At 50.4% G+C, this 25,516-nt stretch overlaps 1 protein-coding gene across 7 annotated transcripts in view; it reads left to right on the top strand.

The window, feature by feature from the left end:
- The first annotated feature begins 9,287 nt into the window (after window positions 1–9,287).
- The window catches only part of Samd11 (sterile alpha motif domain containing 11), an 18,186-nt gene continuing 1,957 nt past the window's right edge, over window positions 9,288–25,516 (top strand). For 3 of the 7 annotated variants that reach the window (XR_015687451.1, XR_015687450.1, XM_087659991.1), the window contains exons 1-9: window positions 9,288–10,301; window positions 11,294–11,385; window positions 15,100–15,281; window positions 15,805–15,855; window positions 19,541–19,665; window positions 22,524–22,610; window positions 22,764–22,898; window positions 24,383–24,545; window positions 25,308–25,436. Coding sequence is in view for 3 of the 7 variants with exons in the window: in XM_087659991.1 (XP_087516117.1) it covers window positions 9,785–10,301; window positions 11,294–11,385; window positions 15,100–15,281; window positions 15,805–15,855; window positions 19,541–19,665; window positions 22,524–22,610; window positions 22,764–22,898; window positions 24,383–24,545; window positions 25,308–25,436 (1,481 nt within the window). In the remaining 4 variants the exon portion in view is untranslated. The remainder of the gene's footprint in view (window positions 10,302–11,293; window positions 11,386–15,099; window positions 15,282–15,804; window positions 15,856–19,540; window positions 19,666–22,523; window positions 22,611–22,763; window positions 22,899–24,382; window positions 24,546–25,307; window positions 25,437–25,516) is intronic. The other 4 variants (XR_015687449.1, XM_087659989.1, XR_015687448.1 and 1 more) reach the window with 3 other exon arrangements.

The following is a 25,516-nucleotide window of genomic DNA, read 5'->3' as shown; positions in this document are numbered from 1 at the left end:
GGACCTGGGTAAGAAGGCTGGGTCTATGTCTTCTGTCTCCTTGCTGCCTATCATTCTGTAGCTCTTTCTCCTTATCCCCCCTCTCTGGTTCTATCACCCCCTCTCTATACAAGGCAGGGAGTCCCCTTTGAGCATCCCTCTTTAGGCAGGAGGTAGCCAGGCAATCATCTGCCTCAGCTCCCTCATTTATCACCCTGAACTGTGTTTCATGATAAAATTACTCATAGTCAGTGATAAATGAAATCAGTCTCAAGGCTGCCACACGGACTGTAAGTAGGAGTTCCCCATTCTGGAACTCCAGGCATAGTGAGGGAAATCCAGGTGAATTGCTTTTGTGTTGATGCACTGATCAACCAGTAGGTGGGGAAGACAGGGCCCTCCAGGAGCAGGAAATTTCTTTGACAAGCAGTAAGGATCTCAGAGGGGACCCCTGTATGCAGATACACAGGTCTGTTTGCTTCAACATTTGACTGGAAGGCAAGGAGCCCAAGAAGGCAACATGGACTCCAAATTACCTTGGAAATAGCTACAAGTAGCATAGCCTTTGTAGGCCTTCACCTAGAGGGTTTTCAGGAATCTGCTGGTGGCTAGATTAAAGATGTGTGGCTTCTGTTTCTTTCTTTCTTACCCCCTACTCTTTATTTATTTATTTTTTTACAGTGCTTGGAATGAAGGAAGCCCAGAACTTCACACATATTAGGCGAGTGCTTTACCCCTGAGCTGCTGTACCCCAATCCAAATAGGTGACAATCATAACAAGACTGCCTCAACCCCTCAGAGAATCTATTAGAAATAGTCTTATCAGAGTTAAAAATTTAGCTCAATAGTAAAACATTTGCTTGACGTGAAAAGACCTAGGTCTAACTCTCAGGGCAAGTGCATGCATGTGAGCGTGCACGTGCACACACGTGTGTACACACACACACACACAGAGTTCACTCAAAAGTGCTTGCCTACTGATGACTTTGGGTGCAAGCTGCCTATCAAACTGAAGAAATAATGTAGGAGCTCAAGACCCAGGATCATCTCACACTCACGCTTTCTGCCTGCCTCTGCCCTACCATCCTGCTCTTGGATGCCCTACCCCTGACTACTCTGTCAATCTACACAACTGGGAGCAAAAGCCAGAGTGCACCTGGAGGTCCTACCTTATTCCTGACTGTAAACCAGAGTACTTCTTACCAAAGGGACTCCATAGAAACCCTAAATCCCCCAATACCAAAAGTAACCTTCATTGTCACCACAGGCAGTGTTTCAAACTATTTCCAGAGACCAACCACTCACCAGATGTCATGTGCAGCTAGCTGTACGCCTTGTGTATCACACATGTGTGTATGTTCAGTCTCAGATGCTTCTCTGTAGCCTACAGAGTCCCCACTTCCAGTGGAAAAATAGAATAGAACTGATCGGCAGGCTTCATTCCCTCCAGGGGCATTTCTAAGATTATTTTCTTACAATGGGGCATTGATAATGAATCTTCTTCAAGGATAGGGTCCTGGTCCAGGGCCAACAGGAGCCTGCTGCTTTCAATATGAAGGAGGCTCATCCAGGATCACAGTATGTTTTAGTAAACATGCTCCTCCTGGTTCTACAAGAAACTCACCAGTCACCCTGGACATCAGGGTCGACCTGAGGTCCTAAAGATAGGAAGTGGTGCCCAGCTGAGGGACTGTAGGTCCTGTAGGTGACAGTGGAGTCCCTCCTACCCATTCCTTGGGTGAAACTCAGGTAAGATTTGCCTAACCAAGAGACAACTAGGCATCTGATGAGACAGCACACATTACAGGAACCACGGGAACTTTCCATAGAGTACAACCCTGGCACACGCAGGAAACACTTCCAAGAAACTCCTTTGTGCCAGGTCACACTTCTGGTGTACGGTGACACCAGAAATACCAGTCAGGAAGAACAAGGAGCCAAAGGAGTAATACAAATGCTGAGTCCTGACTCAAGAACATCCAGGTTATAGAACCAAAAAAGGACCAAGAATAGTGCAGAAGGCCTCTCAAGGGGAAAGAGCAGAGCTGGGAGCCCTACCACCATCAGCAAGCCCAGATCAGAGACAGCAATACTAAAAGACCCAGAGAGAATCAAACATCAGGATAAAAGAGAGTCCTGTCAGGAACTACGCAGCGTCCACAATCTGTAGAACTTTAGCCCACAAAAGGGACAAAGCAGGGCCTTTAACATAGTGATGTGGGACAGAGTTCGACTGAGATAAAATGCTCTTCTGGCCTCCCAGCAAGGCATCACAGCAAAACACAACAGGACCAAATGGTTTCCAAGTACCTTTTTAATATCCAGAGCAAAGGGAAATTTTATTAAAAAAAAAAAAGTACACACTAAACAAAATCCACAGTTCCTGTTTTCCAATCAAAACTCATCAGTCAATGGGAGTTACCCAGAAACAATAGAAGTGATAATCATAGACGTATAAGTTACAGTGGTCGTAGCCACTGCGTTCAGGTGTTAAGGTTCTTTGTGTAGGGTTGATGGGATGTGGCAAGCAAGGACATTTTGGAGCAGTGCTGTGAGAAATGGGAATTCGTGTGGCCCAGAGCGTATGTGCTGGGCTGTCTACACTCGCTGGCATATATGAGACATGTACACCTCACCACACACCATTTTTGCCTCCTTTAATAGTCAGTTCTGTTTTCCAAATAGAACTCAGGGTTGGGGTTTTCCAAAGCCACACAAACAGAAAGTGGTGGACAAAGAGCCCTAGGAATGTTAGCTCCAACCTCTGTTCCATACAATATTGGCCACCAGATATCACCACCCTCACAAATGCTTGGGTAACGCCCAGCATCAGGAATTTACGGCTGAGACAGAGAGGGTTAGGTCTAACAATCTTCCCCAGCAGGAACCAGGAGCTATTACCATCTTTCCTTCCCTCCATACCCACCCCTGGTTTTTTAACCTTGTCTGAGGCTCTCCTTCCTTAGTTTGAAGGTGGAAACAAAGACCCAGACAGGCTTGGATCCTGCCCTGCCCAACTTCTGTCAAGCCTCATGGCTAGAGCTCTCCTTTCAGTTCAACAGCGGACCACACCCATCTTAGCCCAGCTTTATTTGTCAGAATAAAACAAAAAGTGTAGGAAGAGAACTCTTGAAAGGGACCAGAACCACAGAAAGCTCCTGCTGCCCTACTTGAACCTGCTCTTCATAGGGGACCAAGGCCTCTAAATAGCATCAGTTCCAGGGTGGGCACTCTTTGCTCAATACCTCCAACAGGAGCTGGTCCGGGAAGACAGACAGACATTCCCTGCAGGTATAGAAATTCAAGTATAGATGCTGTGAGCACCACTGAGTGTGAAGCCAAGTAGCTGGACAACTTGGACAGGGGCCAGTCTGTGAGCTTCTGTAATGAGCACAAGAGACAAAAAAGCCCTGTCTTTTACTGAGCAGGTGTGAGCCTGGGCTTTAGGCTTTACAAATGAAGGGTTTGTTTTCACTTAGCAAGGGTTAGAGGCCCAGGGAACCAGAAACAAAGCCCTATCCCCCATAGTAGCCACAGCCTCCAACTATGGGGTTACAGCCTGAGGCTTGAGGATGTCGGCTGTGGTGACAAAGGGTCTCACCCAGAGATTCCAAGACAAGCAGCCGCTCAGAGCACACTCTGAATAGGACCTCTCCCAACCCCCGTCAGACCCTGGCAGCATGAGCTATGGCAGCCCGAGCGATAAGAAACTAATAATTTATGTTTCCAGCTCCCACTGCTGGCGCCAAGGAATGGCTGAGCCACAACCTCCCCCTCACTGGAGCAGCCTCAATCCTTTGCTGCACAAATTATTAACGACCAGAAAATGAATGACCGTAATCAGATCAGGGCTGCCAGCACTCTTTATTTCATTTATTTGTATAAATCCTGAAGTCAGGGTAGCCACCGGTGGCTAAGCACCCAGGCTATGACATCCATCTCTCTACCACACTCCCACAGTGGTGGAAGGCATTAAAAGGCTAAAAGAGCTAACCTGGACCCACAAAAAGCCCATTTGAAGATCAACCCTGAGAATTTGAACCAAGTTCAAGCCTGATCTCTAAGCCAGAGGTAGCTGTAGGGTGTAAACGTGAGGCAGAAGGATGGGCTTCCAATCTCAAGGTGAGGGCCAGCACCACTGCCACCCCCATCTTCAACATGAACGGTTATCACCCTAAACAGGGATGGGCTAGGGCGGCTCTGGCTGTAGTCCTGTGACAGTCACAGCTCTCTTCCTGTTTATCCTTTTCTGTATATTCCTCTGCAACAGAATCTCACCTGCCCTCCACACTGTCTTCCATTTGAGCAGGGGTCAGGATATGAGAATTCCTGTGCCGTGTTACAGACGGGGCTTGCAGTGATCCTCTCATAAGTCCACTTTCAATCTCATTGACCTCGTGGTATACTATGGTGTATAAATTTAGATTTGGAGATCTTATATTCCATCATAAATTGGGCTGGCAGACTTCCGATCAACAAGATAAAGCTGTCTCCTTCAAGGCGTGTGTTTTATTAGTCTTAACCTCACAGCTGCAACAGGGGCTTGGATGGGGAGTGGAATCTCTACTCTGGGGACTTCCTGCATTGCAGGGGGATAAATGGTGCTCAGGATAAAAGGGACATAGGTAACGCCAGACTGGACTGCCAGACAACCACTAGCCATAGACTTCACCTCGGCACCAAAGAAACCTTGGTTCCAAAGAAAGCAGCCATGCTAGGCCCTATGGGCAATAGTCTTTATTTAAAATCCATGCAGACATCTGAGCATGCACTGTGAGCATGTATGCCTTTCCTCCCATTGCAAACTGGTGGAAACCGGACCACAGACTTCTGAGTACATTTTACGCAAGGCCTCCATGTACTCATTTCTGGAGCTACAACAAAGGCTGCAGTACATGACTCCAGAGTTATACAGCACAGACTTTCTTTCCATTCGTATCCAGAAGTATCAAGGGATAGCCTATTGTGACCCCTTGGCACAACACAGAAAAAGAGATAAACCCAGGTGACTTGGTCCTGATACCCAGGAGTCCCTCACAGGATACCAAGACATCAGTGCATTCAAAAGCACTCACCAGAGAATGGGGCCCATTGGCAATGAGAGCCCACCAGTAGCCCCCAGATGGTACCACAACCATGCCAAGTATTATGTTATACGGTAGTGTGCTCTATGTCATGCCCTGTTACACGTCCTGACTCCATTACTGTCTGTCAAATGCTGTTCTATATCATGTGACTAAATCTTGCCCCAAGACATATGCCACACTGGGGCAAGAGCACGCAGGGAGAGCTTTGTTATTCTGGAAGCTGCCCTTGGGATGCTGCACCTTGATCAGGCTCTCTTAAGTTGACACTGCCTTCCTGTAGGTGGCCATCAGCTTCTTCCTGCTCAGTGGACATTACTCAGCCAATGCTGTTACCAGGCAACTCTAGCTGGTTTTATCTATGTTGAGGTTCCATCGGCGTCCCCTTGTCCCGAGTTCTGCTTTCCAGAACCCCAGAAAGCAAAACTGCCACACAAACTTACTATGCACAGGGAAGCCAATGGTAGATAAAACTTAGTTGGCCTCAAGAGACCTTAGTCAAGCACCTAGAACTTGGGGTACAGGATCGTAAGCCAATCTGGTTTTCTCCCAGCCATATCAGGGCACACAGAAAAGAGCAGGATGCACACCCCACACCCCTGGACTACAAACCTAGGTAGTGTCTACATTAGCAAGGGTGTCAACCCTGACTTATGCTAAAATTTACTCCCAGGTACGTCTCTTTGACGAAGAGGGTACATATAACCAAACTCTTAATCATATTCTGGAGACATGGAGGTATGTAATATCCCACCAGGACACGGGTCTGAAGAAGAGATTGGGTAGACAATGGGGCTACCGCAATACTGGCAAAGCTGCCATAAGGGGGAGGCTACCCCATCTCTGTGGTAGACAGAACCAGGTATCTGTGCCCTGCTCAAGGGTGGGACTGAACACGCAGAGCAAGTAAGGACAGAAGATCCCTGCCAAGGATCCTAGTTCAAGATCTAGGAATTGTGTTGAGGTCACTGCATGTGTCAGCATACATGAACACGGCAGCAAATGTCAACACATAGATAGCAACAGTTTGGGTCTTCATGCCCTGTAGGCACCTGTTGGTGTGCATCTGGCAAAGCAATGCTTACCACACCCACATGAGTGGTGCCAGTCTGAACTTAGTCTCATCTCCATTTCTCTGGGTGAAGAAAGCTTAAGGTCAGTGGACAGCCCAGTCTCAGAAGCATCTCCTTTCTCCTGAGAGACATAACATGACTTACAGCCAGCTCACAGCAAGCCCCATGAGAGGCATAACCCAGGAGGGCAGCTCCTCTGTAACTGACCAGGACCAGAAGCAGACACATTCCTGGAGGGTCTGATCCTTTGCAAAAATGTCTAAGGAAGCATTGGCTAATTTACCACTAACCTCCAACCTTGAAGGTTAACCCTTCCTAGGAAGTCCAACAGCACGATCGATTAGACACATAATCAATCATGCTGTCTTGGCAGAAAAACATGTGGAACAAAGTTTATCTGGTACTAGTGACTGCAGGTCTGGTGTTATTTTGTGTACACTTTTTGGTATACATGTATGTGATTTGTCTATGCTGTTTGTGATGAAACTGACTGCTTTGTGTGGACATTTGAGGGGATGCCTATGCATTGTGCACCATCAGGTGCTTTAGAAGCAGCAATGTAAATGCAGGTTGAGACCACCTATGTTTACTGTGTGCTTTGAACATGCATATCTTTGCTGCTGGTTAAATGTGTGTGTGAACAGGTGTGCTTCCTCATAGCTCTGTGTCCACTGAGCTATGAACCTATAGCTCTGACCTTGTCTGTCTGTATACTCTGGGAGGGTCCAGACCTGCATGGTACGCATCCCCATTACCATAAGCAGACAGTGGGGTGATTTTATTCACAGTACCTTCTCGGATCACATCCGTAGCCTCAGACATTTCTTACCTCTACTTCCCTCTTTCAAGAGACTGAACCACATCTGGGATTGGTAAACAGACAATGAAGGGAAGATGAGTAAAGGGCTCTGAGAGAGGTGATCTTAAATGACAGACAAACCTTCTTGGGACAGAGGGGTCTATGACCAGAACAAGCCCCTCCTATATATCTCAGGTCACAGCCACCAGGGTTATTTATGACTCTCCTCCCCCTCCCACAGTGGCACTCCAGCCTCAGCCTGAAGCAGAGGGCCCCAAACAGGGGGCCCGGGAGCAGCGACCAGGCCATGCCAAAGGCAGTGGGTGTGACCTCCTGGGTGGAGGAGGGGCTGTAGTGTGGGTGTAGGCCGCCCGGATGATTCTAATACCAAACTATTTCCTTCTAGCCTCTGTTCCGTTCTGAGGAGGACAGAGGAAGGTGTGTCGGGTATTCCAGACTAGGATGCAGGTATAGAAAGTACAATGTCCTCAAAAAGAAGCCTGGTGCACGGACAGTGATCTCTGTCCCAGGAGTAGGTTTAAAGGATGTCCTTGTCAAGTCCTGGAATGGCACAGTGGACAAAGGGAAGAAAGAGTCTTCCAGCCTTGGACCTAAGCCAGGGTCTTTCTTTTCAGGTGCTCCAGGTGACAAGACAGACAGACAGACAGACAGACAGACAGACACACACACACACACACACACACACACACACACACACCTAACGGTAGCTTTCTCAGATCTAAGTCTATGCTTTCCAAATACACAGAAGGTCTCAAAGCCAAAACTTCTGCACACAGGTACAGATTACTATGAGAAGCTCTAGGCTGAGGGAATGTGTTTGGCAGCAGGATTGAGGGTTATGTCCAGACCGTGAACACACTTGGTCTTTGCCAGGAGCCCTGACAGTGACTCCGTGTGTGCCACAACTACTCACTAATGTGATGGACTCTCAAAAGCAAGGATCACAGGCAGCACCTATACTCGTTAGACATTGAAGCATCATACCTTAGGCAAGACACAGGCCGCAGAGAGAGTAGAGAGAGAGGAGGAAGGCTTATTGTCTGCCACACTTGATGTCAGGGACAGGCTAACATCCAAGACCCAGGCAGGATAATGGAGCCAAGTTTGGTGAAGAAAGGAGTGGCCACCAAGACATCAACAGGTCAGATATGAAAATAACTTTATTAGGAAGAGTACAAAGGCTATCTAGACTCCTAGAACATTCCTCATATGAACAGAGCATGTGCAGATCTCACTCTTCAAGTCAACTTGGGAATGGGTGATGGATGAAGCAGGCCCATGGTTGGTGGGGAAAGTGAAATTACCACAGTAACCAGCTTCATGCCAGTGGGTGATGGGTCACTAGGGGAAGTGGCAGGAGGCACTGTTTCCACTCTTCCAGGCCCTACCTTAAAAGAGCTGTTTGTACAGATAAGCTTCCCTACTCAGCCCCCTAGAACAAAGTCAGAGGATGCTGGGTACGTTTCAGGAGGGTACGGTTCAGGAGGCAGGGGGAAACGAGGGGCCACTTTCCAGTGCACCCAACATGACACATGCACAAATACGCCCCTCTTATAAGCTAATGACAAAATCTCTCAGTTTCTCTTCATGCTTATCTTGATTCCATACAAAAATGGGAAAAGAGGTCAGGAACCAGTCACGCAGCTAACCTGCTTCTTTCAAGATACCAAGATGAACATAGATGTGGGACAGGTCCCTCTTTCCCAGATTTAGGGCTCTTGGGGATAAAAATGTGTTGGTGTGCACACTTGTGGAGCCAATTGCCACCACCACCTACTACCACCATGATTTTATCAAGGCCTCCTCCTCCGATTCCATGGTTCTGACTATGCTTGTCCTGGGGGTAAGCAACAAAGCCTGGACAGATATGTGTCAACTAAATGCAAAATGAGAAAAACAATCTACAATATGTGATCACACGAACCAACTCCGTGAGAAATGGGTAGTGAAAGAAAACTGACAGAGAACTGCAGTTCTTATAAACAAACTCATACCCTCCACCGTCCACAACCCAGACCCTACAGATGCATAGAGACAGTGTGAGGGGAAGGGAAGCAGGCTCACGCTCAAGGGGGAATGGGGCCATCCCAGCTCCATTTCAGCGACCTTCAAGCTACCCCACTTTCCCTTAGGCTCACAGCTGGGGTCTTGCACTCAGCACCCACACCCTAGGGTCTCCTTTCCTCCACCCGCTGGGTGGCTAGGGGCTGCAGCCCTGTCCCGCGATCTCCATGCCATCAGGGTCCAGTCGGCCTTCACGCACCCCCCGCCGGAGCCCGCGCCCGGCCGCCGCGCCAGGGCGGTTAAAATGGGCCAAGTTGTGGCGGCGGCAGTGGCGGCGGCGGCGGCGGCGGCGGCGGCGGCGGCGGCGGCGGGTCTTCCAAGTCCCACAGCCGACGCGGGTGTGCGCCGCCCGGGCAGCTGTGGGGCGGGGAAAGGCGGGGCTGAGGCTTAGAGCGCCCGGCCGGACTGCGAGCGGGACACGCGAATCTGCAACTTCTCACTGCCCGGCTCAGCCCGGGTCCGAGGCAAGGGCTGGCCCGGAGCGCGGGCAGTCGGACTTCGGACGCTCGGCAGAAACCTTGGACCCGAGAGCGGCGGCCCGAGTTCTGAGGCAGTTCCAGGAGCACCGTGCCTCAGGCGGGCGAAGCCAAGTCGAACACCCAGAAACCGTCCAGCAAGGCGGCCGCATCAGTTGCGAGCACTGAGGCTCAGTAGCCGGCCGAGCGAATGCATAGCCAAGCTCCATCCATCAGGCTTTCCCGACCAAGACCCAACTCCAACCAAAATAAATTGAGCAACCAACAGAAAACCTCCACCCGAGTGCCATGCCAGCAGTGAAAAAAGAGCTCCCGGGCCGCGAGGACCTGGCCCTGGCCCTGGCTACCTTCCACCCGACCCTAGCCTCACTGCCGCTGCCGCCGCTGCCCGCCTACTTGGCGCCACAGCCCGCTGCGGCAGCCCTGCCCTCCGCCGCTTCGCTGCCCGCCTCAGCCTCGGGCTACGAGGCGCTGTTGGCCCCTTCGCTCTGCCCGCCGCGCGCTTACCTAAGCCTGCAGGAGGCCACGCCTCATCTCTACCTGCACCGAGACCCGCCGGCCTTCCAGTACTTCTCGGCCAGCGCAGCTGCCGCGCCGGATTTCCAGCCGCTGATAGACAATGGTGAGCCGTGTATCGAGGTGGAGTGCGGTGACAACCGAGCGCTGCTCTACGTGCGCAAACTCTGCCAGGGCAGCAAGGGCCCGTCCATCCGCCACAGGGGCGAGTGGCTCACGCCCAACGAGTTCCAGTTCGTCAGTGGCCGCGAGACGGCCAAGGACTGGAAGCGCAGCATCCGCCACAAAGGTGCGGCCGCGATCCCCAGGTTCCCCAGGTTCCTCCTTCTGACACCTGGGACACCTAGCGTCAGCCCAGAGGAGGCGCTGCAGGTGCAGGGATGGCGCGGGGGGGGGGGACCCCCACCTGTCCACCCACCCACGCACGGGCGACTTAGTGGACACAACAGAGGTCTCAACCTCTGAGGTCCCTTCAGCCCGGGCGACAGCGCGCTGGGCTTCCGGGTGATCCACGAACCCGCAGACCCCTAGCTCGGAAGGTCCGAGAGGCCTGAAGGCAGGGAAGTTTACGGGAATCCGGGAGAGGCTGTGGGAGGGAAGCCTGTTCTCTCCTGGCGCGGAGCCAGCGGTTCCGGGCAGGAGTGGTGGGGCGCACTTGCGACAAGGGTGCCCCCGTGGAGTACGCGCTGCTGGAGGCTGTGTGGGCAGGTGGGGGCCGCGGAACCTAACTACTTGGTGGTACTGCCAGCCACAGCCTGTTGGACTGTGTGGGTCCAACGGTGCGATGTGGAGGCTCCTGAGCTTGATGCAGTAAGTGCTGGGGCAGGAGTTAAAAAGTTAGGGACCAGAGTGCGTTCGGTTTAGGGGGTCACGCCTCCCTCTCCCATGAGGCCTCCTGAGGAAATGAAGAAGCAGGGCAGATTCCCTCCACAGCTCTTACCTCATCCGGGGCTCAACCCACCTAGCCCCTACTAAGCTGGGTTCCCTTGGGACATAGCTACGGGGTTGTTTGTGTGTGTGGGTGCCCCTTTGGTCAGGCGGGGACACACGCTCAGAATTTGAGTTCAGAGCCCCTGCATTTCCTGAGCCGCCACCGCAAGGGTGGAACAGAATTGCGTGTGAGGAGTTGAACAATGGTGGATGTGAGAGATAGTTGTGACTTTCATGCGCCTTGGGGGTAGGAGGGAGGTCTGGCCTTGCCACTGACTATGCCCCTAAACAGGATGCCAATGCTACCTGCGCCTGGCCTCTCCCTCACGTGTCTGCGCTGTCTCCTGGCAGGGAAAAGCCTGAAGACGCTTATGTCCAAGGGGATCCTGCGAGTGCACCCCCCGATCTGCGACTGTCCAGGCTGTAGAATATCTTCGCCCGTGGTGAGATATGGAATAAGTTGAGCTTGTTGGGCAGAAGGGCTGGGTTTCTGCTTGAAAATTGGTGACTGTGTTGTTTGGGACAGAGAATTCTAACTTTGGCCGTACAGACAAGCTAGAGGAACCTGAGAAAAGGAAATAGGGCGGCTGGTTACTTTGCACTCTCCCAGACTCTGTACCTTGGAAAGGGAAGGGATCTCAAGTGCAGAAGCCCCTTCCAGACTGGATACAGGGTGTGTGTGTGTGTGTGTGTGTGTGTGTGTGTGTGTGTGTGTGTGTGTAAAGATGTATTTTTATTTTATGTTTACAGAAGAGGATCTCAGATGCCTTGGACTAGAATTGCATACAGTACTAAAGAGCCATGTAGATGCTTAGAAACTAAATCGCCGGTCTTCTGTAAGAGCAGCAAGTATTCTTAACACTGTGTCACCTCTCCCCAGTTCTCTACCTCTGCCCTTGGAGCTGTTCCTACTTAGATCATAGGAATGGTCCTTAGTCTTGTCCCTGAATCATGTCACTCATTAGGCTTCTGGAGTTTACCAAATCTGGCACATCTGGGAGTGATGCTGACTGGGTTGTGTTCATTCTGAGGCTCATACTGATTTGCTTTAACTGTGATTTGGAGTAGTCGCAGGCTTGAGTGTGAGCAACCTGTGTCTCTGGGGTGCTGAGTTGGGATCCTGCCCAGAGTGGACCTCAATGTCTGAGAGAATAGCCTGGCCAGGGCAGAATCTTTGCTGTGTAGGTATCTAGTGAGCTGAAGTTGGGGGCTGGTTAGAGATTCCTACCAAAGGTAGACAACGTATGGTTATGAAGAACAAGAGAGATCTCGGAGCAAGTATGCAAGCCCTCATGCAAGAAGGGTGTGAGGGATTCATTTGAAGAAGAGGAGCTAAGTTAAAGAACCTGGGGAAGGGCAGTAGGGGTCTTTGTGCTGAACTAGGGCTGTACCTAGCTTTACCCAGCAAAGCCCCTGCAGGGTCAGAGTGAGACAGAGATGTCCTGATAGGACACAATTGATCACCTTAAGTTTGTTTCCTTTGGGATACTGTGTGTGTGTGTGTGTGTGTGTGTGTGTGTGTGTCCTCATGGATTCCTCCTGGGCCCTAAGGGAGCAGATGAAGAGGATCCACATGCCTACCTCACCAGATCTAATATAAGCCAACAGCCTCGGGCTATCACACATGCTAGGTTCACACAACATGCAGGTTGAACACAGACATCATCGGCTGCAGGGACCAAATCTCTTCACTGCTTCATCCTGCAGATAGCTGGTGCAAGAGAGGGGTTCTCACTGGGCTTATAGGTCTGTTTTCTGTTTGGGTGGGAGGAGCCATGCTGCTTACAAACCAATGCCGGTTGAGCAACCACCTAAGACTGGGAATAAGTAGCCAGGTTCCTCCCTCACTTCAAGCGGGAATCTGCAGCTCTGAGAAGAATGGGCCTACTGCATATCTAGGGCCCCCAATCCCTACCATGCATGGGAGATAGCTCCCACCTAAGGCTACCTTTCTAACCCTTCACAGAAAAACCTTCTGGCCTTTCTCACACTGCAGCTCATTCATTCCCTTACCACACAGTCAGGACCACACGCATGTATCAGCATCACAGATTCCCAGTAGGTGAACACAGTGTGCACACAAATCAGGGTCCCTGAACAATGGCACTGTATGAAAAGGGCCGGATCTTAGTTAGGAGCCAAGATTTCAGCTCTGTTAAGTAGTGGGGTTGGCTAACATTTCCAGTATATAAGGGAAGCTCTGTTCTTGGGTAATATCAGGATGGTCATCTGGATCCTTGATTCCATTTGTCATGGGGCTGGCTACTCAAGATCAACCCCTCATACTCTTAGAGTATGGAGGGGGTGGGTAGGTAGGCTCCTGTGCCCAGCTGTATGCACCATGGGGCTGAGGTCGGCAATAGCCAGCTGGCTCTGGCTCCTTTTCTCATGGCCCTTGAATCCCTTTCTTTCCATTTTATGGAAAGCAGAGAGAAATTTGTTTATTTTTCTTATTGAGAGACAAACAAGAGTTTATAAAAAATGATTCCCCAAGCCTGTGGGATAACAGATGCCTGGAACACAAGCCTGAGGGAATGGCTCATAGTGTCTGTAGGACGAAGCCCAACCATTATGGAACGGCTTCCCCACTGCAGCCTTACTTTCACATTGCTGTCCCTAGAACAGTGCAGGACAAAAACCTTGAGGCCATAAAGATACACTCCTGTCCTGAGGCCAGCCCCATGCATAAGGACTCATACACTAACTTTGTACTACAGGGTCCATATCACCTACTCTGGAAAATGCCCCAGTGCAGGCCCTAGAAGATTCCTGAGTGAAGATGAGGCAAAGACTGTGGCTCCCAGAGCCCAAAGTGGAACACTGTTCATCCAGACAAACCATTTATCTGGAAGTGATAACCATTTGGTGTCTGAGGAGACACCTCTGTATTGGAGGCCATGGCTAAGGTTAGCATCTCAAATGAGCACTGGATGACTTAGGGACAGGATTCTTCTTTCTCCTTCCTCAAAAGGAGCTCCAGTGTGGTGAGGACCTCTCCTTCTGGCAATAGCAGGGGATGTGGAGGAGATCGAGGAGACTGGAAAAGGAGATGGAATTGGATACTTTATTGTTGTTATTGGTGGTGGTGGTGGGGTTTGGTTTTGTTTTGTTCTTTTTTTTTTTCCAAGACAGGGTTTTTCTGTGTATCCCTGGCTGTCATGGAACTCACCCTGTAGACCAGGCTGGTCTTGAACTCAGAAATCTTCCTGCCTCTGCCTCCCAAGTGCTGGGATTAAAAGCCTGTACCACTACCGCCCGGCAGAATATTCTTAAGGCTTGTACCACTCAGAGCCAGTGGTCTGTTACTAAATAAGAAAGAGCCTTCCCACATACTAAAAATAACCAGTGATTTCCTTCTTTCTCCTGAGAGCATAAAGATTTTAAGATACAGGAAGAATAGAGAAAGCCCTGGGCCTGAAGCTGGAGCATTCGATTACACTGCTCTGTACAGTGCTCAACATGTGTTCACTGGTACACGTAACTGACCTGAGTACACGCAGAGGCCCACCACAGCTCTGCACGCTTAGACCATGCAAAGGAATTTAAAAAAAAAGTCTTATGAAAATCTGTGCCAATCGTGATACATGGGACAAAGGGTCTGGCCTCCTCTTCAGGTGTCCCATAAATGTGAGACATGCAGTTTGCAAGGGAGCAGCAGTTCAGGAAGACACCAGTTCCTGTAAGTCCCAGGTATAGGCTTCAGATTGTCCCTAAGGTGGGCTCTGGATAGCACTAACAAAATGGAAAAAGGAGTGTCAGCCGTAGCTGGAAGGCAGAGCCCAGTATCTCAGAAACAGGGTCTGGAGGTGGGGGAGAAAAATGACTGCTCATTGATGGTTTGGTTTGTCAATGTTGACAATAGAGAGAGGGAGAATGAAATCAGAACCCTGTCCCACTTTGTATGCAGATCCCAGCAGATCCCAGAACCCATGAAGGAACTGGGTTGAGAGGCATCCTCTAGAATATGAACAGTGGGGTTTACCATGTATGATGAGCCATTACTCGGGTTGAAGCTACAGAGAATTGGACGGGAACATGTGGATCCCGCACTGCCATCCTCGTGAGCTGATCTACAGCAATGGGACTTCTGCACCTTGGCCTAGGTCTTGGAGGCTGAGGGCCTGGCCTAACCTAACCTCCTCTTCCCACCTTCTCAGAACCGTGGACGACTGGCTGATAAGAGAACAGTCACTTTGCCCCCTACACATGCCCTAAAGAAAGAAAGAACACCCAGTTTCTCAGCCAGTGATGGTGACAGTGATGGAAGTGGCCCAGCCTGTGGGCAGCAGCTGAGCCTGAAGCAGGAGGATGATCCCCATTTCCACATCATGAAGAGAAGGTACTTGTTCCATGGCCAGGGCAGGAGGCTACTGCAGTGGGTGGGCATCAAAGTCTGGGGTCTGCAAACATTGTGAGGGGCAAGTACAGGCAGAAACCTTTCTTGACACAACATCCAGGCACTTTGTGTCTGTGCAGAGGTCACTTTTAGGGTTAGGGTTGGTGGCAGTAGGGCCTGGAGGGTGTGGATGCTCCAAGTCTGCCTCAGGTGGCTGCTGTAAAGCATCTCCTTGTTGTGGTCACACACTGTGTGAAGCAGTCCTAACAACTCAATTCAGTACAATAAGCACGGTGTGAGGAAGCCTGTAGCAAGGCTACTTTGGTAAAGTGAAGTGAGGTCAGGACTGTTGTCCTCATTCACTTCTGGTAAAGCCAGAAGCGGACTCTAGCTTGGCCAGTGCGTTTAACTTGGCATGGGGCACTATTCTAACCACTGGTCCAGCTGCTAGAACCAGATTTGTGTACGCCCTTCTGTCCAGGTATATTTCTGGAGCTCTGCTGACTCTCTGTTTTCCCCCTTTTAGAGTCCACACCCACTGGGATGTGAATATTTCCTTCAGAGAAACATCCTGCAGGTAGGAGTCCAAGTTCGTGAGATGTCTACTCACACCTCACAGGCAATGGGGGGTTTATTGCTTCGCTTCTCCTTGGACTTGATTATTAGGTCTACACTGCCTGCCTTTCTTCCTCCTCTGCCTATGGACCCTTTTCTTATTCAGTCAATACGAGTCAATGCGATCTGAGAGCCCACCAGGTTTTCTATGGCTTTTTGCACGACCTGGAAGGTGGGTACTAGGATCCTACCTATACCGTCCCTGAGGGGACTGTCCGTTTGTATCCTCCTGCTCGAAGACCGAGACTGTAATATTCTCGGATATTCCTCCCAGAGACGGGCCAAGGGAGAGAATGGTGATGTATGGTTGTATCCTGAAGGTCATATGAGAATTCACTGGAGCAAAGGGTGTGTGCAAAGCTGTGTCAGAACGAAGGAAGAGGCAGTGGTGGCACACTCAGGAGGCAGAGGCAGGTGGAACACGTGAGTTTGAGGACAGCCTGGTGTACAGAGTGAGTTCAAGGGCAGCTAGGACTACACAGAGAGACCCTGTCTCAAAACAAAACAAAACAAACAAACAAAAAAGAAACAAAGGAAAAAAGGAAGAAAAGGAGGGAGGAAGGGAGGGAGGGAAGGAGGGAAGAAGGGAGGGAGGGAGGAAGGGAGGGAGGGAGGGAGGGAGGGAGGGAGGGAGGGAGGAGGAAGATATGAGCCACAGGTCTGGCCAGGTGGAGGCTAAAGATCTGGACCTTGAATGCTGGGCACGTTGGGTTTTATACTCAAGAAAGAAGGCACAGAAAGCTCTCCACCAAGGAAGTGTGTTTTGAAAAGATCATTTTTGGAGGGGCCCCTGCCTCAGGTCAGGTGTTTTCTTGGGACTACATGATATGATTTACATCATATTCACGTCATATCATTCATGATATGGAAGCATGGTGGAGGCTGCAAATGTAGGATGTAGCAAAGAGATGAAAACGAAATTACCAGATAAGGAAGCTGGAGTGTGGGAGGATCCAGCCGGTCTCCCAGTTCTTGAGGGAGAACTATGCTCAGCTGTAGCTTTTGCATAGTGGGGTCTAGGTTTATCTCAGCGTCTCAGGGGAACACATCAAAGAAGTCCATTAGGAAGGGACTAGCTGCCTGTGCTCAGAGCCAGAGTTGAGGTATCTGTCTTGGCTTCTTGTCAGATGCGTTATTTGTGTGATTAACAACACCTGCATCCTGGGGTTGAATTACCATAAAAACATCTTTAAACTTATTTCTACCTCATTGTAGAGTTGCCAGCTCAAATGATCATTTTAACGAACCCTTATGAACACTGATGATATTTTATGACCCTTTCACTTTAAATGCTACATGATAAATTTGTTAGCAAAAGTGGTAGGGAAACTGGTGGCTGTGCTTCTCCTGTGTCCTTCCCCGTATCCACCAGGCTTTAGTGAGGATGCACCCACACAGGTTTGTCACAGTGTCAACAGCTGCAGTCTGGTGTCCCTCAAGAAGCCCTTAGTTCCAAGAGCCAGGATTATACCAAAATGAAGGGAAGAAAACAGCAGGCCAAGGGATACTGACGACCTCCAGCTCACTTACCGGTGGAACTAGTGTCTAGAAAGGACGGTCTGCAGGTGGCCGAGCCCAGCTGCTTTGTGCTACCCCCATCTGGCTCTTTGTTCTGCCTTGCTGGCCTGCCTACTCTTTCTCCTGTCCATGAATCTGTGTCTGAGTGTCTGATCCGCCTGTCTGTTCACTTGTTTCCACTGATCCACCTGTCTTTAGTCCTCTGACAAACCCTGCAGTGAAACTGCCTGCCTGCTTCTGTCTGTGAAGCCTTGGGCAATATAGCCTCTGGCACCTCAGAGTTCCTAAACTGACAGGGAAGGAAACAAGTCTGGATTTCAGGATAACACAGAAGGAACAGGGTGGAGACCTCAGAAGGCTAAACCAATCTTTTTCTCTTTCTGGCCTCATGATCCTCTCCTGGTAGCATCTTGGCTCTTCCATGACCATCTCTTCATCCATGCCTCAACCTCCTGACATAGTCAGGGCTTGGTCCATGGAACTTGTGGTAGGGTGCAGTGGGATGCAGAGGGAGCACTGTAGCTTCAAGAACCCAATGCTGGGGTTGGGGATTTAGCTCAGTGGTAGAGCACTTGCCTAGGAAGCACAAGGCCCTGGGTTCGATCCCCAGCTCTGAAAAAAAGAACAAAAAAAAAAAAAAAAAAGAACCCAATGCCATGAAGCTAAGGGTAAAATTAATGAATCTCCAGACATGTATATGTGGAACTTTTTCAGATCTATATAAAATCAGCATTTTTTTCATTGAATGACCAAGCTATAGGAACAGATTTTTTTTCAGAACTGGGTCACCGTTGGGCTCATAGAACAAGCTACCAAGGCAGAATGAGAGATGGATGTGCCAAGTCCTGTTCTGACCAGGTTTCACAAGGAATCATGTTATCTAGTGCCTGGCGAGTGATGTCACCAGGCTTTTCCAGATAGGTCCAGTTAGGAGACCTCACGTTTTTTCTGTGGGCCAGGCTGTGCTCACAGAGAATAGACTTTCTGCCCCCCTCCTAGAGAAACTGGTTCCCCTCCTAACCAGAAGGAGGTCCTCATCAGAGCCACTCTGAAGCTACTGCAGCCTGTGCCACAACTCCCTCATGCTGAGATAGCATTTCTCTCTGACACCCTAACACTGATGAGGATGCAGGGGGATGAGTCTCATGCCAATTAATCCTATAAAGTACTTACACCCCCACCTGCCCTCTGGGGCTGTCGTGCTGGGGTGGGGAGAACACCACATCTGGGCCTCTAGGCTGGGCCCCTCTGGGGTGTCTGCTGATGAAACTTATCTGCTTAGGTGCCAGTCCTGGATTAGCCCAGCTCCAGTCACCCCGGGCAGGGGCTGGAAGCTATTTAATGAGGTTTAGAGTTGATTCCCAGGTCACTTCGTAGACACTCTGCCAGAATCCAAGGCTGCTCTGTCACAGGTGGGCCACGGAGGGTTTGTGCTGAGTGCTGGGCACCACTGTTCCTGCCCTGGCTTTGGCTTCCTGTTTCTCCCTTCGCTACTGATGTGGGTGTGCTTACAGAACTGCAGGGTAAGGTATCCCCACTTACACATCCTCTCCTCTATGGGGCTCCGTGGAGGAAGATTCAGCTGACTCAGCAAGCAGAAGAAACACAGGAAAAAAAAAGGAGTTAAATGCTGTTATCCCAAGCCAAAAGGGCCTCACTAGAAGTCTTGAACCCACCCATGGATGGTGTGTCACGTAGGCCTGCTAGCACTCTGCTAATGAGCATGAGTCTTGTCAGCTAAAGAGCTCTGGTCAGAACTTCAGTGTCCTTGTTTTAAAAAAAAAACTAAGAACTAGGAAATATTTGCCATGTTCTTGCTGCCAGAACTGGCAGTGTGTGTGACAGCTTACCTTCTCTGCAGGCTGCCCTCAAAGGCGGGCAGGGCATACTTTTCTCTGCAAAGAATGGCTGGAGGGGCTGCCTTAGAACTGCAATTGGGTCTAAATGCCAGGTGCTGGCTTTTGTTTGGTCTGTGTAGTAGGCGTGCACATGTATGTGCTGTCAGAGCTGCACTGGCTTTGCATACTCGGCGCATACTGCCCATAAGTCATGCACCCACATGTTACCTATGTGCCAGACTCCCAACCCATGAGGCAGCTCATGGCCTGGCCTATCTTGCTCTGATGCAGCCAGGACAACGACCTCCCCACCCTTATATCCAGTGTACATCGAAGCCGCTGCCTCGTTATGCCTGAGCATCCAAGACACTGTGACTTCCAGAGAGGCAACGTGGAGATTGGCCTTGGACCCGGAGGTGAGGAAACCAAGAGATATCAAGGGTGAGGGGGGACTATGTGGCCACAGCTATCCTGACTAAGGACAGCCTACTGTCCTCCCCAAGTCTCTGACCAGCAGCTCTGGGCCCGGAGCACTTTGGCTGGCAGCCAGAGGCCAGCGGAGGAGGGGGGAGGTGTGAGGCTGGCTTTCCCCTGGGGCTACATGTGACGGGAATTGTGTTAATCCCAGCCAGCGGGGCAGACAGGGCTGCAGGAGGCTGCTCCATTATGGTTTTCGCTGGAGTGGGTTTAGAGTGGCTGAGACCCACTACCCTTTCCTCAAAGGGACACATATGCAAGCCTCTCCTAAGCTCAGAACTGCCCACTGCAGAATGGCTCGTGTAGCAAAAGTATATTCTGCCTCCCTGGGGTCCTGAACCTGAGCAAAGAGAGCAAAGTGTATACATTAGGGCTCCCAGGCCTACCCAGGACGCCATGGGAGTTCAGAAGGAGAAAAGCAACTTGGCGAGATCATGACAGTTGGGGGAAAGCAGGCCATAAGGCTTCAGTGAGTTTCAGGGGCCTCGAGGGGCCTTTCTGTCCTAGATGGGATGTTTCTGGTAGAGGCTGCAGTGCTTAGAAGGGTGGGTGGGTGTGGTGCATCAGAGTGGACATCCTTATCAAAGCCCCATGTGTTTGAAAGGCCTTGTGGACTGGTAGGGCTCCTGGAACCTCTGAGGACCTGGGGGAGGCGCAGTTAGACAGAAGCAGCTGAGCAAGCAGCTGGGAAAATCTAATTGCTCCATTGATTGGGTAGAGCCAAGGGAGTCTGTAGTGATTGAGATGTGCTGAGCTCACAGGCCCTCCCCTGTACCTGCCTATGGAGAGACCGCCTTGGGTGCAAAAGTGTGTGTGTGTGTGTGTGTGTGTGTGTGTGTGTGTGTGTGCATGTGTGTGCATACTTCCTCCCAGAGCCACGATGATGCTTGTGGCTGTGTACCACACATTTCTCCATGATGTTTAGTCATGTGTCTGGCTACTCCTCCTTTTGCACTGCATGCAGAAGTTCATACTATGCATAACTATGGGAGTGTGTATTGTGCCCAAGTTTCACATATATGCATTTTTTAAGATCTTGTCCCTACTTCCTTGGGGCTTTCAGACCTTAGGTGTTCATTCCTTCACTGTACCTCTGCTCCCTGAACCAGAGAGAACTACAGAGCTCGGAGCAGGTTTTATGATTTTGTGCATCTTCCTATTACACATCAGGCAATTACAGTGACTCCCTGATGCTAGCAGCACCCTGGTGTGCTGGGAGTGAATGTGGCTTCATTAAGTCTGCTACAGAACTGAGTCTTATTTGAGCCTCTACTCCGTGGTCATCTCCACCAGACTGTTACCCAAACTCTAGAACATTCTCTCTCTGTCTCTGTCTCTCTCTCTCTCCCCTGTCCCTCCCTCCCCTCCCCCTCTCCTTTGGGGGTAGCCACTTCTAATGTGGGAACAGACAGACTGCAGACAGACTGCTGTGAAAAGAGCCCTTGCCTAATCCTTAAGGGGAGCTGTGGGTTGGGACAAGAACAACAGGTAAAGTGATGAGACCAGGCTACACAATCCTAAGGGACCTCCTCCCTGTCTAGATCAGCAGCTGCCCCTTCTGCTCACTGGTCTTTGATACAATATTGGAGGTCCCAAGTAAAGCCACCCATTAGCTGTCTGCCGGATCCATCTGCCTTGAGATCTTATGGGCAGAACCCTTGTCCAGACAGTAGGTGCTGTCTTTCTCTGGGGCAGAGGCTGAGATAGCCTGCTAGACTAACAGCAGTGAGTTAGTTGCGATCAATAAGTTATTAGCACCATTCTGTCAGCTGTAATGTGGAGATTGATCAGTGTTTTTACTCCCGCACTTCCCCAATCAGATAAAAAATGACAGATTAAGGAATTTTAAAAAATGGAATTCAGTTTTGGTGCTGGTACCACCAGCTTTGGGGGAGGGTAGGCACACATGTAGAAGCAGCCCTTACTGGGCATTAGAGATTTTGGATCACCCACAAAATTATTCCCCCACACTCAGGATAAGGAGGGCAGAGACAGGAACTTTAGCTTGAAGCCTTGATGGCATGGGCTGTTCAGCAAAGACCCTAGCCTCAGGGCGGGAGCTCAAGAGGAGGTTGGGCAACAGTGTTTAGGCCGGTCTGGAATTGGGTCAATTAATGCTTGAGGTTTGGCGCCTGGGGGTATGTATGACCTCTCAGGATATGGTAAGCAGAGGCTGGGCCTGGCCTCATGAAAGTACAGCACATATAGGCTGTGTACTATGGGGTGAGTTGCTTACGAGTCCCATCAAGAGCCCAGAACCTCGATATGCAGGTGGGCAAATACCGCCAAAGAGAGAGACAAGGACTTCCTTTCTGAGTCATACGTGTAGCGGAAGTTACTTGGAGAAGAACTTGAGCTTCTGGTGGCAGGACTGTGAAGACTCAGAATGACGTAGGTTGGGATTTGAAGTATCTAGACTTGCCTCCCCAACACCTGCACAGGGGCCAACCCTATCCTAGGAGGCAAAGGCAGGGCACTCGGTTCCCCCACGGAGAGGCTGGGGAAGCACATGAACTTACAGGAGACTGGGGAAACTCTGATGTGGAATTCTCATTATTTCTATTTACATGCGGAAGGCCAGCATCAGGATTGGTTTGTGTCCTTACCATACTCATCTACCATTACTCATACGCATCTACCTGTCATAGTGTTCTCTAGCCTGGGACACCAGATCATCAGGGGCTTTAATTTCCAGGGAGAACATAATGGTGGTTGGGGTTCCAAACTGAGCTAAGGCAGAGATGGCCTTCTCCCAAAGCCATGAGGCACTGGATGGGGTTCACTTTATCCTCTACAGGTGACCTGTTGGGCAAGAGGCTGAGCTGCCCCTACATTACCAGTGACTGTTCTTCAGAGAAGAAGGCCCGAAGCAAGGCCCCCCAAGGTGAAAGCCTGACTCAGGAAAGGGAGGCAGGTCACAGGAAATTGGAGGGAGCAAAGAATTCCTGTGTCCTGAGGGGCTCCCCAGACCTTGGTGGAAACCATAAGAGGAGGCCTTGACTTTTCCCTTGGCCCTCACCACGTGCTCTGTCTACAGAGACTTTGCTGCTCCCAGAGCTGGAGTCCACAATGGCCCCTGAGGACCACTACCATCAGCTTATGTCAGCCCTGAGTGAGGCTGGTCCCTTTGAGGAAACTCAACGTCTCTACCACTTGGGCATCCCTAGCCACGGTATGTGCCACCCCCACCCCCAGCACTCAACTTCAAATGTGCCAACTCTGTTACCTTTCCATCCTGTGTACTACTAAGATTACCCCAAGAAAAGGATCTGGATGTTTGGAGGTCAACACCAAGACCAGTATTGGATACATAGAAGGGCTTCCAGATAGTGATACAGCCTAACTGTCTCATCATTCTCAGCCCTCTACTGTTCATCCCTGAGGAGAGCCCAGGTGAGGGTGGGACAGAAGAATTTGTTCACCTGTTCTTTCTTGAAAAGATGTGGCCTCTGGCCTATGCTAGGTTCTCCTCACTCCCAGAGCAGTCTGTGCAATACCATGAATCTGTGGTCATGTTGATATTGTATCAGACTTTACAGTTTTTTGTTGTTGTTGTTGTTGTCATACAGGGAGGAGGGCATGGCATAAATAGGAACCTGTGTCACAGTCGGGATGTGACCACTAGTGCCCCTGGTTGCTTGAGGGAAGCCAAGCCTTGAGGCATTATCCTTGCTACCTAGGAGCTAAGACACCCTTTGCAGCTATAGCACTGGGGAAATCTTGTCTTTTCTGGCACAAGTGGCTAGGAGCTCAGGGAAGGGAATAGGATTTCTGATTCTTGCAGAAGGCACTGTCCCCCAGGGCAGCTCAGGCACCAAGAGCCTGAATAATTCACTAAATGTTAATAATTTAAAAATCTTTCTTTTTAATTGCTTCCCTAGCTCTGCTGGCCTGTGCAGGAGACTGTCCAAGCAAGCTGATTGTCAATCACCATTGCATGGAGTATGACTGGGGTGGATTGGGCTTATTAGGCTCTGGGGTTTGGCTTCAAGCCCTAGCTAGACCCACCTCCCCTTTTCAGTTACTTAATTTATAAACAGGCAGCAGCAAAGTAGCAGAGAAGTGGAGCTTAGCTAGGGGGACTAAAGAGGCTAGGAGCCTCCTCTCTTCATAGATGCGATGGGGAACATCACAACCAAACTAGACTATGACTGTGTTACTGCTAGTTAATGGTATCTGCTATTACAACCATGTATGCTATGAATTGCTTTGTGGGGTTGATAAGTCCTTCCTGTTCTTGCCTCCGGTCTAGAAAGGAGGTACCAGGGCAGCCTTCTGTTCGAGGTCCCCTCCCAATCCATTCTCTTGCCCCACTCACCAACTTGGAACAGCCCTGTGCCTCTGACCTTGTAAAGGTTCAAAACACATTAGCACCAATACTTTACATGTTGGAGCCCTTTTTTCCCAGCTCATTTTGGTTACCGACTTACATTCACATTCCTTTCCAAGTTCACTTGCCTGGCTGCACCCTGTAGGTGTAAACTGCCTTCCTTGCTAATCCTCCAGCCCGTGACACAAAACCAGGCTCAGAACAATGTGAGAGTATCCTCCTCCCATCCTGTTCTTACCTTCACTGGGACACTGCCCTGCTCACCAATAGAAAGGGGAAACCCTAGGGGAGCTTATCTGGGTCACTGCTATCACCTCCCTTCCCAGATCTGCTAAGGGTACGGCAGGAAGTGGCAACTGCAACACTGAGGGGTCCCAGTAGTTTGGAAGTACACCTGCCCTCATCTACAGCAGGCCATCGGCGGAAGCAAGGCCTAGTTCAACACCGGGAGGGAACCGTTCCAGCTGCTACCACATCCTTCTCTGAAAGGTACTAAGACGGAATTTCTGCAAGGTCCCTGTGCTTGTTACTTGAGAAGGCCAACCCTCTCTTTCCCTTGAGTCCTCCATCACATATATATGGATACTGCATTCACCATGGTTGAGGTCCACTGCAGGAAGCTATTAGAGAAAAGCAAGGAATAACCCACTTATCACCTAGAATTCCCACCAGCCAGAGGGTTTGGAGTTAAGGATATACACTCCCTCCATCTTGCGATAATTCCATAGAGACATCAGAGATGTCCACAGTACAAACCAGGGGCCCCGGGTTTCCAAAACACACCCTATCTCTCCCCAACCTGCCTCAGACTGCATCTGCCACATCCATGAATTGTGGCTAATTGCCCTGTCCTGTGCTTCTCCCCTCACTGCTCAGGATGAGAGGTTCCCTCCACCCCATTAATTACTGATGCAGTGTGGCCCACAGGGTCATCTCCTCTGTGCTGACAGGGAGATTAATTGGAGCTGCCTGCTTAGACCGGGTGTGTGTGTATACAAGCTGAAGCCCAGGGGTGGGTGGGTGTGTGTGTGTGTGTGTGTGTGTGTGTGTGTGTGTGTGTGTGTGTGTGTGTGTGTGTGCACGCGCGCGCGCGCACGTGTATACAAGCTGAAGTCATAACCAGCAAATCAATGACCACCGGAGGGGTCAGCAGCTAGAGGGGTCAGCAGGGGTGCACCCAGAGGTGGCCACAGGAAAGAGGGGTGTGCACAGATGGAACCAGGCATGTGCTCACTATTCTGCTGTCCACAGGGAGCTGTCACAGCCACCCCCTTTGCTGCCGCCCCAGAATGCCCCCCACATCACAATGGGTTCCCATCTCCGGCCTCCTTTTTTTGGAATGCCCACAGCTCTGTGTCAGACCCCAGGTGAGAAAGTCGGGTATGTAAGCTGTTTGTATCTCTATAAGGTTTTTAGGCAGCTGGATAAAAGCAGAACAGAGCAGTCCAGTGTCAACAGTC

The sequence above is a fragment of the Rattus norvegicus genome, chromosome 5 (genome assembly GCF_021556685.1).
Source record: "Rattus norvegicus strain SHRSP/BbbUtx chromosome 5, alternate assembly SHRSP_T2T, whole genome shotgun sequence".
Lineage (NCBI taxonomy): Eukaryota > Metazoa > Chordata > Mammalia > Rodentia > Muridae > Rattus > Rattus norvegicus.
This window is presented reverse-complemented; position numbering and strand designations above follow the sequence as displayed.